The 17,061-nt window shown below is 41.2% G+C and overlaps 2 protein-coding genes across 2 annotated transcripts; both read left to right on the top strand.

The window, feature by feature from the left end:
- The first annotated feature begins 119 nt into the window (after positions 1-119).
- Positions 120-8,411, top strand: LOC104551893 (solute carrier family 2, facilitated glucose transporter member 11). Its single transcript, XM_062009872.1, has 12 exons — positions 120-143; positions 1,809-1,907; positions 2,346-2,506; positions 4,050-4,174; positions 4,431-4,560; positions 5,141-5,289; positions 5,805-5,992; positions 6,139-6,249; positions 6,755-6,856; positions 7,022-7,097; positions 7,743-7,870; positions 8,205-8,411. Exons 1-12 carry the CDS (start codon positions 120-122, stop codon positions 8,409-8,411), a joined length of 1,500 nt encoding a protein of 499 aa, XP_061865856.1.
- Positions 8,412-14,593: 6,182 nt separating this feature from the next.
- Positions 14,594-16,789, top strand: MIF (macrophage migration inhibitory factor). Its single transcript, XM_062010158.1, has 3 exons — positions 14,594-14,819; positions 15,511-15,683; positions 16,521-16,789. The coding sequence occupies exons 1-3, from the start codon at positions 14,712-14,714 to the stop codon at positions 16,585-16,587; spliced, it is 348 nt and encodes a 115-aa protein (XP_061866142.1). The 5' UTR covers positions 14,594-14,711; the 3' UTR covers positions 16,588-16,789.
- Positions 16,790-17,061: the final 272 nt, after the last annotated feature.

The raw sequence follows: 17,061 nt of genomic DNA, 5'->3' as shown, positions 1-17,061 counted from the left end.
TAAAATTTAACTTCAATAACGGAACTAGTTTACTGACACTGCTATCGTATAATGCAAGGATTTGGTTCTTTGGGCAGCTACTAGCCAGCAAGCAACAGGAATCAGCTTTTTCAAAGGAGATGGCTACCTTCCTCTCTGACCTGGTAAGTATCTGGTCACTTTTTCTCAGAGCTGTGACTTACAAAGATAATACAATATTAAAGATCCAGATTCCTTAAAGATTGTCAACTCTTTTGGTACAGACATCATCTTTTCTCTTCTGCACTTAAACATAACCAAGAACAATGGAGCTTGGGCCCACAAAAATCATGTTGCATAATATTTTCCATGCAATAAGATAATAAAATAAAATAAAAATCAAATCAAAAGTCCTGGCAGTTCAATTACCAAGAATGCTACATTACTTTTATCTTCTGAAATACCAAAAGCAATACTAATTATTAAGCATTCTGTATATTTCCCAAAGTAATTAATAGATTAACTGTGCTGAAAAAAAGGCTAAGAAATCATGACATAAGCTTTAAGATAAATTGCTTCCCTCATTTCATCCAAAGATAATTAGAATCATCCATCAAGAGTTTCCACAGTCTTAAATGGGAAAGAAATAAGTATTGCTTCATTTCTCAACTGCCAGCACTAAGTTATTTTACTTTCCTTTTTAAGTATTCAAATTGTTCATTTGGACATCTATTGCAAAAAAGAGGAAGAGTGAGAGAGTGAGCTCTTAGTTTATTTGAATGCTTTTGCCAATTAGCAAATCCATTGAATTTGAGACAAGATTTTTAAGGAAATGTAGAGTCTTCTGGTTCACAGCTTCTTGGTTCTTGTTATATGAGAACTTGGCAAAGCTCACTGTGGACTAAGTAACAAGCTCCCAAAAGATGGATCTAAGAACCACTAAACAAGTGTGCAAGTATTTCCCAGTCCAATATTATTCACATTTGCATTACTTTGTTCCTGCCTGGTTGCATTTTCTTCCAGCTTCTCTTCATCCACGCACTGATCTCAAAAACTTCTGAGCTTGTGAAGTTCATATGTGACATCGAAAGAACACAGAGCACAGTGTCCTCTATACACAGATGATGTTAACTGTCCTGGTCCGTGATGTACTACATATAAAAGGGAGAGGCAGTTAAACCCTAAAGGACCCTGCTCCGATCCTCACAGGGCTAAAATCACAACTGTTAAATAAGCAGAAAAAAAAAAGATATTGAGAAAGGAGAAATGAACTCAAAGTCAGGAAGATATCTGAATTCAGTTACAGTGGCTATATCAAATTATTTTTGTCTCTTTTTCGTCTGTGACTTTCTGAAAAAGCTGAAAGTTAAAAGGATATTTTAAAAATTATGTTTAAAGGTACAACACGGTCAGAAATTAATGCAGAGAGTACAATAAAATGTTCATTTTTAATTCTGTACTTTTGTGGCATAACATTACGGTTTGACATGGTTACTGCAGATTGTAGACAAAGAAACTTATTTCCTCTTCCTCTCATCCAGGACTAACACCTTTATCCAGACAAGCTGTCAGCTATTGCAGGCATACATTGGAAACATCTTTTAAAACTCCTTTTCCTTCTTGCAAGATAAGCGGTGGATTATCACTGTTATCTAGCACATAGTCTTGCTATGGAATTGTAGATGATGATTGCACTTTGGAAGTAGGTTAGAGAGGTTTTTGAAAAATGTTTAAATTAGTAAGGATTTGAAGTGGACAAAAGGAAGGACAAGTGTGGCTACAGAGAGTCTGGCCTTGCACAAATCTAGACTAATGAGAAGCTGATGAAGCATTTTATTTTTGCTTTGCAGGTTCAGTTACGAGGACTATTTCAAATGATCTTAGTTCTGGGAATTGGTGGAAGTTTCCCCTATGGATTCCACATTTCTGTCATTAATTATCCTTCTGTGGTAAGTATCTCCCTGAGGTCAAAAACACAAAATTGAGAGCCTGAGCTCTCCATTCTCCCACCAATCTCAAATTTCCTGAGCATTCAGATACACCTATGTTTTTTGTTTGGCTAACTGTAATATCAAATGTGTAGAGAACTTTCTATTCTTTAAAGAGCAGGATGGTATTTTGTGTTTTAAATAAGTTCTTGCCATATAGTAGACAAGCCTTCAAAGGGAGGCAGAAAATGTGCTTTTAGCATGCTCTCTGGGAAGCTTACTGACTGGTACAAACTTGAAGATTTCTCAATGTGATCTCAGCTAACTTGTTTTACTACAAAAGTTAGTCTCAGAAGTTGTCAAGCATTACAACCACAGGCTAGATCTGAAGTACAGCAGCCAAATCATATGAATGGATCTTATACTCGTTATATAGTCAAATTTTGGTTTATTTTTCAGCACATCAGGAAGTTTATTAACGAAACCTGGATGGAGAGACATGAGTCTCCCCTCCATCCTGACACAATCATGCTGTTGTGGTCCTTCATTGTGTCTGTTTATGGGATAGGAGGATTCCTGGGCAGTCTTTGCTGTGGCTACCTGACTACAAAATACAGGAAGTAAGTACTTCTCCTAACAGCTCAATAGCCAGGAAGTACAAAGAAATATAAAGGTGAACAAACAAACCTCTACTTTATGGTTTAAGCAGTCTGAGTGAAGACTAAACTGTTTTGATGTGCTAACACATCCAGCTCTTCAATTAGAAAGGAGCCTTCTATCTACCCTCTTCAACAAACTGTAAAGGATGCTTTCATCATCACATCACCAGATCAGTGCCTCTGGGAGTAGCAGGATAGTGTAACTGCCTCTTCAGGAGACTCTCAGAAAGATGTCTCAGAAGGAGTTGCATGTCCTGTGTTGTAGCACTTACTATTCAGTTACACTAACCACCTGGAAACCACTGTGTGGAATACCCTGAGATGTCAAGGAAGATAAAAATTTCCACTTAAATGTCTCATTTCAGGGTGATGACACTATATTAAATATTCCTATTTGATCTAATGAAAAATTGAAGAGAACAGAAAAAAAGAAATTGCTTGTAACTAAACTGTAAAGATACAGTCATCACCAAAACAAATTCTCAAAGAGATATCTTTGTTCTTGACAATCCATTTTAGCAAAAGTCAGTTCCAAACTATCTTTCCCAGCAGATGGAGAAAGGATTCCTCACCAGTCTGGTCTGTTCTCAGTGCCTTGTGTGTAACACCACTAATTTCATTTGCAGAGAAATTGGCAAAAATATCTACTTGGTGTGACCCACTTAAAGATCTGCTCCACAATCCACTGATCCAGAGGCCCCTCATATGGGTCTCAACAAACCATCTTAGCCTGCCTGCAATTGTGTTCTTTCTTATCAGGTAAGTGCCCCCAAGAAATTTCTTGTGGGACACTGCCTTATCCCACACTCAGAGGGTGTCCCAAGTCTGGGAACAAGATCATACACTTAAATAACCCATGGGTTATTTAACACATGATAACCCAACTGCTGAATCATAGTATTCTAGACATGAGCTCTCTGTGAATCCTTAACATGTATAAGAGAACTCCTGTCTATCAAGTATCACAACTGAGTGCAAAACACTTTGATTTGAGCCTGAGACACCAAGATTGTGAACTTTGCAGCCCACACTTCACAGAGTGTCTTTTGAAATATGCCTCTAAAAAATGTCTCTGACATCTCAAATCACATCCATTTAGCCAAGAATGTCTTTAATATGAGTGATTCTAGAAGGTGAGCCATGGACTCATATTAATTCTGGGAAACAACCTGACATTTTGTAGGAGTTCTAGCCATTTAAAAATCTGTTGACAAGCTGTGCCAATTCATTGATCTCTTTACTCACTTGTACTATGAGAATGCTAATAAAGTGTTCCAACTGTTTAAATTATAAGCCAAAAAACATTAATGAAATCAAATCTAAAGGATCCTGAAATTTTAAAGACTCATCTTGGCTATCCAAGTCAAAATTATTTCAGCCATTCCTCAAAACAGCAGGAACAGTTGTACCACACTTGATGTCACAGAAAGATTAATCAAAAGACTACAAATGGTTCTCATTTCACACTAAATTCTCATTGTCTTTTTTCTTTGTTTTTTCTCAGAAAAAAGTGCCAAATATGCACCAACTTGATCATGCTGGTAGCTGCACTGTTAATGGCCTTCAGTAAAACAGCCAAATCTTTTGAGATGATTCTGGTTGGACGCTTTCTCTATGGCATTGGAACAGGTATGTGTTCATGCCACTGTGCAATGCAAGCATCCTTGCTATCCCAGGATTGTCTCTACAGGTATCACCATTCTTGGAGAATGATTTTCCAAGTAAATGTACTAGGCACTTAATGAAAGTGAAAGACATCACACCATTTGCAAGAAATCATAATCCAAATGCCAGAGTGAATGGAAACTATATATGAGAAGATGAAGTCAGAAAGTTAAGCTTATCTAAATATTTTAATGGTCATTTATCCTCTTCTGTGTTAAAGGTTTTTCTCTCAATATACATCCTCAGTATGTAGGAGAGATTTCACCCAAGAAGCTGCGGGGATTTGCCAACTCCACAGTTTCTATTTTTCTGACACTGGGAAAACTCACAGGACAGATTATTGGACTACGGTAAATACTCCAATCTTTCTACCAGGTTACACTAAAAGTAGCAGGAATCTTTCTATAACCTTACCTTCTCACCTAGTCAGTGACTGAGAAACTTTCTCATCTCTGAAACAGGCCTTATCTTAAGCCAGAAGAAAAGTTTTGGTCATATTTGAGGCAAACATATAGTTTTAAATGTTACTTATAATCTCAGTTCTCCTTATTCCCACACCCTTTCTACTAAGGGAGTTCCCCCTAAAAATTTACTATACTTATCTGAAAAGTCTCAGCAAGATGTTTTGATCTGGTGGTCAAACAGTGGTCAAATGAGTCTCATCAGCTCTCTATACAGCATATTGGATGCTAATTATATTATATATAAAGCTTTCTCTCTCTTTATATATATATATAAAGTTTTCAAAATGACAAATAGTTCCTTTAAGATTGTCAGAAATAAAGATAGCCAAATTTGTGAAAATTGCCAAATTATCAATTCAGGTTTTCGCTCCACTGGACCTTTGAATTTGAGCGATCTTCATCACTCAGAAAATCTTCCTACACTTCCATTATTGCAGAGTAATTTTGTTTCATGTATACTTTCCAGGGAGATTCTAGGAAGTGAAGCTTTATGGCCATGGTTGTTAGCATCTAGTGGACTTTCAGCATTGATTCAACTGGTTACCCTCCCTTTTTTCCCTGATTCACCATCCTACCTTCTGATACAAAAGGGTAATGAGGAAGCCTGCAGAAAAGGTACAGTGTCTACCTTCCTCACTTACTTAACTTCATTTGATACCTTAGAGTGACAGCCTCTACCATGAGTAACAGCAGAGCTAGTTCTCAATAAAACAGCTGAGATACCTATGGCAATACATCTGTATTAACAGAAGGCCTCACTCAGTTGAATTTGATCAGTTAAGATAGATATATATAAGCATTTCTCACATTTCCCACTTTGGTGGGTGCTGCTGTATTTCTTTAAAGTAAATGCCTTAGGTAGTGCATTTTTTACTAAATAAAATGTACTTAAATATTTATTTTGTTTACAAGTAATTCAACTCAATATTAGAAAGTTATGCTTTAGTGATGGCTACTGAGAAGAAATTCTTCCATTTGCCTACTGCTCCATATCCAACCAAATGACAGAAGCAGACAGCACCAACCTCACCACCTACAGTAGCAGACAGGCAGACTACATGGTTTAATGTAACCTCTCATAATGGATCTATACTGGTAGAATAATCCACTCCCCCTTTTTTCCTCAACAGCCATCAGGAAGCTCTGGGGAGAAGGAGACCATCAAGAAGAAATTGATGACATTATAAAAGAGAAGGTTGCAATGACAAGCACAAAAACCTTGCGTGTCCTTGAATTAGTAAAAGAGCGATCTTTACGCTGGCAGCTTTACATTTTGATGACTGTCATGACCACCTTGCAGCTCTGTGGAATCAATGCAGTTGAGTGCTATCTTTATCCCTGAAACAAGACATAACTCCAGGCAGCATTACAAACCCCTATAAGTAAATGCTATTACACAGCTTAGAATTGCATCACAATTGCAACACTTTTTTCACAAATGCATTTCCTCTCTGCATTTTTCAGATATACTTCTATTCTTTTGAAGTATTCCACACAGCCAAGTTTGAAGAATATCTTATCCCATATGTGTCCTTGGGAGTTGGGTTGTGTGAATGCCTATCTTCTATACTGTGTGTAAGTCTTTCCAGACTTGGGTTTGAAGGAAAAATTTCATGTGGTCAACAATTGTACTTTTCCTTACTTATAACTGGGCTCCAGGGAAGATTTGCATAGCCTGAGACACAGCTTCCTGCCTCAGCAAAACCACATGCAGGATAAAAAGCAGCTCTTTTCCCAAATTATTTTCATGACTGTAAGTCTTTAGAGTTGTGTTTATTCTGTTAAATAATTTTCTGATGTTCTGGATGAGATGTGTGTATATATGTGTGCACAATTTGATACATGCCAGAATGCAAGAAAATGAACTGTGTAACAATAGCCTAGACTAATAAACAGAGCTTAATTAATAATGAATTAGCTTTGAAGAAGTTAATTAAATTAATTAGGAATTAAGAGATTCTCAAGTTATATTGATTTCTGGCTATTATTCAGAGAAGTCCTCTGTGAAGCATACACAAAGAAGGGAGGAATTATTTCATTTGAGAACTGGGATTTACAACTCTCATTTTCTGCTTTTCAGAGCACCCTTATAGACCGGTTTGGGAGAAAGGTGCTGCTGTGGGGAGGATACACACTGATGTGCTCTGTGCTAGCACTCCTTACCATGACCCTGTCACTGCAGGTAAAGAGACAGCAGCTTTCTGGCTGCTTACCCAGCATCAGCCCACCTTTTCAGTCTTGCCTCATGGGATATCTACAAAAATTTGAGACTTTAGCAGAAAAGAACAGAGCTCTGCTATTCTGTCATGTATCTAACGGTTTGCTGTCACTGGTTTCTCACTTTCAGCACCAGTTTTTCTGGATGCATTACTTCAGTGTTATCTTGATCTTCCTATTTGTTATCTTCTATGGAATTGGACCATGTGAGTACATCAATGGCAACACTGGGAGGAAATTTTGTATCATATTGCTCGATGACACAACTGGCAGAAAAAGAATGGACTAGTCACATGGTTAAAAGTTCAGGAAATTAAGGAGAGAAGGACAGATATGTACAAGTGCTAATCACAAGATTTAAATAATTTCAGACACAATACAATCTTCTCAGAGGATATGAGACAGAAATTGCAGAACACAGCTAAAAACAGGACTCTAGGCATTGCCAGGTATATTACAGTAGCCATCTTCATTACCTTAGCAAGTTAAGCTTTATGCCTAACAACATGCTTCAGGTGGAACTGACAACAAGAGCCAAAATGTGGACTGGTTTTATAAATGGCTGTGCTAATAATAACTCCCAGTGCAATTCGCAACTGCACACATCCACTGGTACTTGAAAAAGGATTCCAGTATGTATGAGAGAAATCTAAATTAACAACTGTAGTCCTAAATCAACAGCTATAGCCCCTTTCTGGAATCAAGGTCATTCAACCTCATAGCAGAGGCCACCTGCCAGCAGGACATCTATTCTGCCTTTATTGACATTTCCTACCACTGCCATTGTCAGGATCTTTGGCAGGAGCAAGGAATCATGTATACCAAGTTTCTGTTTTGCTATTGTTTTTCAGCTGGAGCCACAGTATCTATCATGGTTGAAATCTTCAGCCAGTCATTCAGACCATCAGCCTTCCTGATTGTTGGCTGCATCAATTGGATGGGACTGTTTGTACTTGGGATGATTTTTCCGCTGATTGTTGTAAGTGACTAACTGGATCCCTCTCTGCAGACTAATCCACTTCTGAATGCTGACAGGGAGCAAAATAACAGCAATAAATTACAATGATATACAAAGCTTAGAGCTCTGTCCAAAAACCAAACCTGCTCAGGAATCTCCTAGGACTGTCGGGGGAGCGGCAATTAGACTCAGGTCAAACATGGCCAGTGGAAATCCCTGGTTTGACACTTGTCCTGGTTTGTGTATTGAGCACACCTTTGAATTTTAGTTACTAAAATACAGACTTGCACCCAAGGACAGGGAAAGAGAAATGAGATCATATTTTCATTACAGTGTCACCCGTTTCTTCTTGCAGGATAACCTTGGTCCCTTCTGCTTCCTTATCTTTTTGGGAATCCTTGCCTTATCAGCAATTTTCATCTACCTGTATCTCCCCGAGACCAAAGGAAAGTCAATCATGGAAATAAAAGCAGAGTTCAACAAGCTGAACTCTGCGAAAAAAGATACCTCAGTCACGGAAAATAACTTTCCTAAGGAACAGTTGTTCTGCACCAAACTCTGAAAGGTTAGAGGGGAAATTTGCATGTCTTAGAAAAGACGGGAAACAATCTTGCAATTGAACTAAAAAGGAAACATTAAAAACACTGCAAGAGCTTATGTGTCTTTTTTTTAAATGTAGATATGAAATACATGATGCTACTGTCTTATTTCTTTATGATATATTATCATTTTCACAGGAAATTTCACCACTCGGTTTTAAGTGATACTACTGGTCATGAAAAGATTTTTATCCTATTAAAAAAACGCTTTTACGATAGTCTACCTTACAAAGTTTTCAAACATTTTGTTAACAGTCCATACAGTCAAATCCTGCTAGAGGAACATATACAGCCACAGCCTTGGACTCACAGACGTGGGCCTTAGTCTCCCTTCTTCCCAGGGGTCTTGCCCAACACCACAGGTACCTGAACAGTTTGTGACTGAGCTTTCCCAAACAAGATCTCACTAGCTCTAAGCACCTCATAATGAGGACACTGCTGACAAATAGCTCAGAGAAAGGTATCAGAAATATGACGGATCAAGTTAAATAATTTATGATGACAAATCAAGGGAAGGAAGGATTAAGAAGGCTAAATGATCATCAGTCATCAGGTTAGGGAAACACAGAAGACTAAAACTTCTGTGTGGCAGGCTGACAGAGGAAGACCTAGGTGCATGGTTTAGGGTGAACTGAGCAGATACGGATTCAAAACTTAGCAAAGTAAACTAGTAAAAATGTTCCAGCCATGGTAGCAGGAAAAAAAGTATATTGAAATTGAAACTGTATTGTGCAGCTATCCTTTTGGAGATGTGATGGAAATGTCACTGGAGAACATCCTGGTAACCCTGGGCAGAGAGAAGTTGCCAAACAGAGTTACTGTTGCATGCACAAGAAGTGGCTCCTATTAAATAAAACACACTCCCAAGAGATCTTTGGTGTCTAAGGATCTGATTTCCAACCTGGTACATCAGCTTCTGGGGATTACATCAGATGTTTTCAAAGAAGAAAGAAATTGTTTTGGAAGTGTTTTTTTGTTATGTAAGTAAGCTGCAAATAACAGTGATTATTGTATCCAGCAGAAAAAAATACATTGTGAAGTTCATTGAAAATACAGTCTAAGTTTTTCCAAGTGACCACTAACAAGCTTAGTATGATTTGCAACTAAATGCTTTGGATCATGCCACCTGCTTTCAACTAATCACCAAAAAAAAGACTCATCAACATTACAAACAGCATTATCTGTCCTTACAGATGGAGCTGGCATGTGAGTTTGGTTTTAAAGCTTTGACTTAGGAAATGTGCCCTGAAAATTCTGCTTGTACAAACAGAATTTCTTTCTGGATTTTTTTCAGGATTTTCATTATTTTCAGAATGAAGACACAACCCACCAACACGGGCTGTAGATGAACAAGGGGCACATAGTAATTAATCTCCTGACTTTTTTATTTGTTGGCTTTTTGCAGCAAGGGTGCTACAGGGAAGGACCTGATTAAACCAACATACATCACACAATCAACTTAAGCATGTTCATACATAAGCTAGTTTGTGGAGGAAAATTTTAAAAGTGTCAGTCACTTCCAAAGCCTGTGCCATGGACCCCACCAGTGGTGAGAAGTTCATAGTACTGGCATTTCTTTGACCAGTTTAGAATATTTCTAAACAATTAAAATATTTCTATTGTTGTATGGCTGTAAACTTTAAAAAACAATTAGAAGTGATGGGATGTTCTCATCAAATTGATCTGACGTTAAGTTAAAAAGCCAATCCACCTGGTGAAGCCTGGTTCTACCATGTCTCTTCCAGGTCAATTGTTTGATAAAGGAGCCCTTCTTTCTCTAGGGACAGTAAGGAAGCTCTATGCCATCAACCAGTCTAATTAAACACTAATTAATCATCATCTGCCAAATTTGACTGAAGTTAGTTATCTTGGAATAGTTAGAACTACATTTAGGCTTGTATAACCCTTGTCTACACAGAAAACAGGCTTAACTGTAAATGGGAGTAGGATTTTTTTCCCAACACACAGGGTAATATAATGAAATCCCTATGTAAAACTGGTCCTCTTCAAAAAACAAAACAAAACATTTTTATCAACCTAGCAAACAAGTACCTTCTGTTGAGGGGGAGTGTGTATGTGTGTGTCAGCTGGTGGTTCTTGCATAACAGCTCCTGAATATAAAGCTAGAGGCCAGGGCCGGGATGCAGCTGGAAAAAGTTTGTTCAGCCGTGTGGAAGAGATATGTAACAGGACTCAGAAATATACAGGGAACAACAAAGAGACTTTTTGAAGAGGGCATGCAAGCTCTTCGTGACAAAGGAGGCAATAGGAAAGGGAGACTGCCTTAGTTACAACACAGAAAGAAGGAAAGAATTAGGGTAGGCAGGAATGCAGAGCTTTCCTGTTGCAGGAAATGGTACTATTTGAAAAAATAATACTGATTTTTATTTTTAATCAAATAGGTGGGGTTTTTCTACTGAAAAAACTGTTTCAAACTGTTTTTAACTGCTCTAAGGGAAAAAAAAATAATGTTGATTAATACTTCAACTTTATTTTTTAAGTAATCATCTGCTTTCTATGGTAGATGTTAAAGGCACTTATGGACCTCTATTTTACAAAGTTGAGAGCATACGGTGTCCAGCCAGGGAAGAACAGAGCCAAGCAAGTGGAACCTCAGAAGGATTTCCTTGGCTTATCCTCTACTGCTGTGGTCTGATGCACCTTGCATCCAAACCAGCTATACATAATGGCCAAGGCTAATTACCCAGACAACTCCTGGTACTCAGGCTCGCTTGTTTTACCAAGAGAGTTAATTGCTGCATAGTGTCAATGAAGCGCTGCTAATAAACGTGGGTAAGAACAGAACAGAAGCCAGACGGATGCCAGTGGAACTGATCCCTGGATTCCCCCATGTGTGGAACTGACACTGTGTATTAGCAGCAGGGAAAATCGCAGGCTGGTCATTAATATTAACATAGATACTTTCTCCTATTTTTGCCTGCTATCAAGCACAAAAGTAGGATTAGGTTCTATTTTGTTTAATGAGAGCAATGTTGATTTAGACCTCCAGTGTGTCAGTTCACATTTACCTCAGCAGTGAAGACTGCATCAGGAGCCGGCGAGGTGTGAAATCTCTATGGAACTTAGAGCAGCAGCAATGCAACTGCACATCCATCACTCACACCCAGCCTTCCCACACAGGGATTGCCCAGTGACTCCAAGGGGTTTCTAGAGGTATTGCAGGTCACTGAGCACCTGAACTTTCTACCCAAAATCCAAAGTCAGTAAAGATGTTCCTGCAAGGTCCTCCCCTTTCCACAGTGTGCCTGGGATGAGCATTCAATACTCATCTTTCAGTAGGTAACTGGGCATACTGGAGTTGAAGTTTGCAATTACATGATGCTCACTGCAAGACCAGTGGCATTTTTCAGACACTGAGCGTTTCTATGATTCCCTCCTCTAAAGCAATACCCAGGCATGCCTCTTGCCTTATTTTGAGTGTTTCAGAGTGGAGTCTCTTTACATGGTGGACTCCAGACAACCCACCTATTTTTTGTCCTAGGCTTCATGCATGTCTGGGTTGAAAAGGCAAGTATCTGCTGCTGGCTAGCCAGAGGCAATTCCTCATGCCTGGAGGTGGACAGCCCAGCACACAAGGTGCAGTTGTTTCCCCTGCAACTGTCCTTACCTGGACAGAGTGATTATGGGGGATCAAGACTTCCATGCTGAAATAGTATGATGTATTTGTACTGGTCCTTGACACAGCAGTGAATGTCTTAAGAGTAAAACACTAATCTATACAGTAAATATCAACACATGAAAGACTCACACATGGTAAGCAAAGTATAGAAGAAAGTCTTCAAGCAGAAGGTAGCGGGTAGGGAAGGATCTGTGCTGCAGGATAAGTTCATAAGAAAGAAACTATTTTACATTTTAGTGAAACATACACACAGCTTTTTTAAACAACTGTGTGCTACTAGTGCTGCTAGTTAAGTGCATGACCATTCTAGAAAGGGTTGTGATGGCAATGTCTGTTCCCAAATGGTATGTCATGGGAATTAGGTTGCATTTCATACCTTAGCAAGTCTGAAAGCACATGCAGGAGAATTTAAAAAGTGTATCTGATAGGCATGCACTTTTTTCACAGAAGTTGAGGTACACAAATACTTTCCTGCATTCTGAAAACTTTTCTTAATATGGCAAAGGAAAATAATATTAATTTTCTTCTTCCAACAGTATCTACCAATACAGATATCTCCTGATCAGGTGGTGTCCTTCGGTGGCTCCACAGAACCCTGCTCCATGTCCTTTCCCTGCAGCATTAGAAAGACAGGGGAGCAGGAGTACAAGGTCTATTCCAAATTGCTTTGTGACCCTCTGAACAAACAGCTAAAAATACCATCCAACAGGTGAGGTCATATAGAAACTTGCTTGATGTGATTTTTCACATTTTGCTAAAACTACTAACACTTCTCCTTTGGTGTTCTTATATTAACATGCTGCTTGAAGAGGCTAACTGACATGTCAATTAGAAGAGGAAAGAAGCAACTGAATGAACTACAATGCCAGTGCCCAGAAGCCATAAAATCTATTAAAATGATGGAGGCACAGGCACTACATGTAGCTAGAGATCTCATATGTACAAAAGCCCAGGTACCGACACAATAACTTGATGTTATTGAATTGGGGACTCAAGTCACATGTGCCAACACTTCCCTACTGCCTATGGGGTCCAAGTGCAGGTTTCTTGCAAAAGCTTCCAGTTCCATAGAAGCTCTTCTAGTCCTTCTCCTTAAGGTATGCCAAACTGATCCAGAAATTACTGTAAATAAAATACATCATCCTAACATATCCATAAAACAAGAAGCATGAAACCACAAGGAACTCCAGAATACAAGTAGGCAAGGCATTAAGGGGGAAAGGAAGAGGGGGAAAAGTCAGGGTGGAAGGGAATGCAAGGCCAGACAAGTGTAAACGGGCTGCAGCGTGACTGTGTCCTGCTGCAGGAACACAGATTGTAGTCCAGATCCTCCTTAGATACAACACTACATGGACCTCTAGCTGCTTTGCAGAAAGATTTGTGCTAGGAGCCTTCAGGGCTCAGGACAGGTAGAGGCACTAAGTGGAAAAACCCACTGTTTCACCCTCCTCTTTCCATCCATTGAACAATTGCAGTGATGGTGAAGATTAGAGTACAGCTCGAAAGGAGGCAGAGGCACAGTGAGCCATTCCCAGGGGCCAAAGTAATAAATTAAATGCAAAATTAAGATTTCCATAGAAATATTTATTATATAAGCCCTGTTTTTATATCTGAATGCACTTAACTCCAGCCACATGTGTTCACACAGGTAACATGTATGTACATGTATGTTCTAGCAGTAGCACCAGTATTTTTCTTTAAAGTGAACACATGCTTTATTCCTCTTTAGCCTTCCCATGAGTCACCTCCAGCAGTGCAGCAGAGAGCTGTGGTGCAGTCCTAGCAGTGTAAGAGGCAGGGCGGAGAATCCTCCTCTGCAGCCTACGTGCATCACATCACACAGCCCTGCCTGCACATGACTCATCTCACAGGCTCCCTCTCACCTCTGAACAGACACATACTATTTTATTTCTAAGCAACAACAGCAAAAATAACCCAAAAACCACTTCTGCCTTTTCCAGTAGAAAAAAGTAGGTGGAAAAAAACAACCAACCATGCAGAGGAGTAATAAGTGACTTTCAATTTGACTAAAAAAGTTAGAGAATAATTAACATGCCAGCAACTCAGATGTTTCTGCTTACATAGTGTTAAAGCTACACACACAGTTAAAATTTAAAAAACGTACAAATATGCTTTTATTTTACCAGAGAGTTTTTATTTTACCCTTCGGAGCTAGGGCAAGTATCCGTTCTCCAGCTCCCAAGCTAGGATCTCTAGCCCTTTTTTGTCCTGATCCTGAAAATGCCGATGGAAATGCTACAGCTTTTTACCACATGCCTTGATACCAGGTTATGTGTGAACTGCCTAACACGGTAGAGTCCAGGAAGGAGCCTACAATATACTTTCAAAAAATGCTCAGTGGTAATAACAAAGCAAATGAATAACGGCGGATAGGGCGGAGAATTCTGGCCGAGACGCCGCCGCGTTAAGGAAAGCCGAAAGCCGCAGCAAGAGCAGCATCCCGTGCAAAGAATCTCCCCACACCCCGCTCCCTCCCCACCGGGCCCGGCCCCTTTAAGACCGACGCGGCCGCGCACACACTAAAAGCGCAGCCGCCGCCTCCTCGTTCCACTCCGTTGCTGCTGCTCCTCTTGTCGTCCTCGCCACCACCACCGCCGCCACCATGCCCATGTTCACCATCCAGACCAACGTCTGCAAGGATGCCGTGCCCGAGAGCCTGCTGGGCGACCTCACCCAGCAGCTGGCTAAGGCCACCGGCAAGCCCGCGCAGGTGAGGGCGGCGGCGAGGCCGCAGGCGACGGGCCCTGGGATGGGGCTGCGCGGGGAGAGGGACGAGCATGCGGCGCGCAGCGGCGGGTCGGCGGGCCCGGCGCCCAGGGGACACCCCGGCGGGCCCGCTTAGGGGAAAGGGCTGGTGCCTGTGCCGCTTCCCCATCCAGCAGCTCTCCCGCCGGGCAGAGGCAGCCGTGGCACGGCAGAAGCTCCCGCTGCCTCCCCCTGCGCTGCAGCGCGTCCCTAGGCCGCGCGGCTCCCGGAGGCCATCGGCCCGGCCGCCCGGAGCAGCACCCCGAGTGAGCTACAGGGAACTCCGTGCTCCAGCGGACAACGGCTGAGATTGCTCTGTGCATGTGCGCAGAAATCCCGCATCCAGCCAGGGAGCTGTGTCGGCGGCACGCTTAGGAAAGGGGCTCTTATCTGTTAGGCCAGGGAGTCTCTGGCACATCTTAAGTACCAGCGGGGTCTCCTGCGGGCTGCCAGGCTGAGGGGAACCCGCAGCATGTGCTGTTGTGCCACCCCTGTGGCCTGCAGTGCCTGAGGCTGGGAAGCGTGTGGAGGGCAGCTCTTGGAGCTGTCTGGGCCACAATACAGCACGCAACTGCCCTGTTTAAAGTCGGTATCTAAAGCAAGTTTGCACTGGGAGAGGGAAGGTGAGACATGCTGTAACTGTTCTCTTCCCACAGTACATTGCTGTGCACATCATACCTGATCAGATGATGTCTTTCGGGGGCTCCACAGATCCCTGTGCGCTCTGCAGCCTCTACAGCATTGGCAAAATAGGAGGGCAGCAGAACAAGACGTACACTAAGCTCCTGTGTGATCTGATCTCTAAGCACTTGCATGTTTCTGCAGACAGGTAAGGCTGGGATATGATTTTAAGCTTATTTATCTGGCTTTCTGAAACTGCTTTGAGAAGTTTGTTTTAAGTACAAAAAGCCAGGAGTAAGTCCATGTGTTTAAGAAAATACCAAGTGGTCATTTGAAGTGTTCTTATGACCAGTTCAGAGTTTGATGCCTACATCTTTCCCTTTGAGTCCTCTGTTAAGTGGTTTTCTGCTCTCAGAGTAGGGGAAAAATAGCAGAGGGCTCACAAGTTGTATGGCATGTTGCCTCCCTCCGAGATACAATGTCTTATCCTCTGGTGATGGGAGGCTGAAAACACAATGGAGTTGCAGTGACAGTCTGGAGCTGAAAGACAAAGTAGAAACCATCAGGCTGTGAACAGCTCCCTGGGAAGGCTGCAGATCTTGGTAAAGTGTCCGCTTACAGCAGTGATGGGCAGGATGAACCACTGACCGTGCCAGGGTTGGAAAGAATTGCAGAGCCAGCCCTGAGGGCCTGCTTGGCTTTCATAAGGCTGCCTGTCTGCCTGACACATGTGAAGGATTGCAGTACTTGGGAACAAAAAGTTTTGATTGCCGGAAATTCTTGCCAGGCTGATAACCAAAAGCTGCCTGGTGTCAGGACACCTGTCTGGACTGAAGAAGACTTTGTGTTTTTAAAAACAAAAGTATGGTCCCAGGGATTGTGAGGAATCTTGACTGTTTAGAAGCTCTACCAGAGAAGTTAGCTAGCTTTCACTAAAACTGAAGCTTGAAATTGCTTCTCAGGAATGGAAAGCACTCTTATCCCGTCTTACAACTTACAGATGAGTTAATATGGTCATTTGTTTCTTAATGTGCCTCTTCTGCAGGGTGTACATCAACTATTTTGACATGAATGCTGCCAATGTGGGCTGGAATGGCTCCACCTTTGCATAGAGCTCTCCCATCTGTCTGAAGAAGCTGCTCCTGGACCAACCCTCATCCTGTCCTTTAGCAGAGACCACCACACAAACGGCCCGGTGTTGCATTTTGTGCCCTCTCACAGATTGATGGCTCCTTGGTAGTGTGCTTTGAATATTGCTGCTTCAATGGTCCTCTGTCTTTTCTGTGTAGAAAACAAATAAAGATTTAGAAGTAACCTGTCTGGTGTAAGCTTTGGCAGGTTGGGGATGGAGTTGGGCAACCAGGAAATAGATGTTTAACTTTGATAGTTCAAGCAAACAAAAGGAATGCTTTGCATTTGCTTCTACTTTTCAGACATGGTATGTCACAGTACAGTTAGACTGAGTGGTGGGTGCCTGACCCAGAGTGATTTTTTTTGTTTGTTGGTTGATTTATTATTATTATTTTTTTAAATGTTATTTTTTTACCATGAAGGGCTCCATAGCCTGTAGATGCCTTGAGGGCCTT

The sequence above is a fragment of the Colius striatus genome, chromosome 17 (assembly GCF_028858725.1).
Source record: "Colius striatus isolate bColStr4 chromosome 17, bColStr4.1.hap1, whole genome shotgun sequence".
Classification (NCBI taxonomy): domain Eukaryota; kingdom Metazoa; phylum Chordata; class Aves; order Coliiformes; family Coliidae; genus Colius; species Colius striatus.
The sequence above is the reverse complement of the archived record's forward strand: the minus strand, read 5'-3'. Positions and strand labels throughout refer to the sequence as shown.

Excerpts from the sequence above, each read along its gene's own strand:
- MIF (XM_062010158.1), top strand. The coding sequence starts at position 14,712 with ATGCCCATGTTCACCATCCAGACCAACGTCTGCAAGGATGCCGTGCCC. Across the intron at positions 14,820-15,510 it reads CCACCGGCAAGCCCGCGCAG|TACATTGCTGTGCACATCAT; the intron begins GTGAGGGCGGCG and ends CTCTTCCCACAG. Across the intron at positions 15,684-16,520 it reads TTGCATGTTTCTGCAGACAG|GGTGTACATCAACTATTTTG; the intron begins GTAAGGCTGGGA and ends CCTCTTCTGCAG.
- LOC104551893 (XM_062009872.1), top strand. The coding sequence starts at position 120 with ATGGCTACCTTCCTCTCTGACCTG. Across the intron at positions 4,175-4,430 it reads TCTCTATGGCATTGGAACAG|GTTTTTCTCTCAATATACAT; the intron begins GTATGTGTTCAT and ends TCTGTGTTAAAG. Across the intron at positions 7,871-8,204 it reads TGATTTTTCCGCTGATTGTT|GATAACCTTGGTCCCTTCTG; the intron begins GTAAGTGACTAA and ends TTCTTCTTGCAG.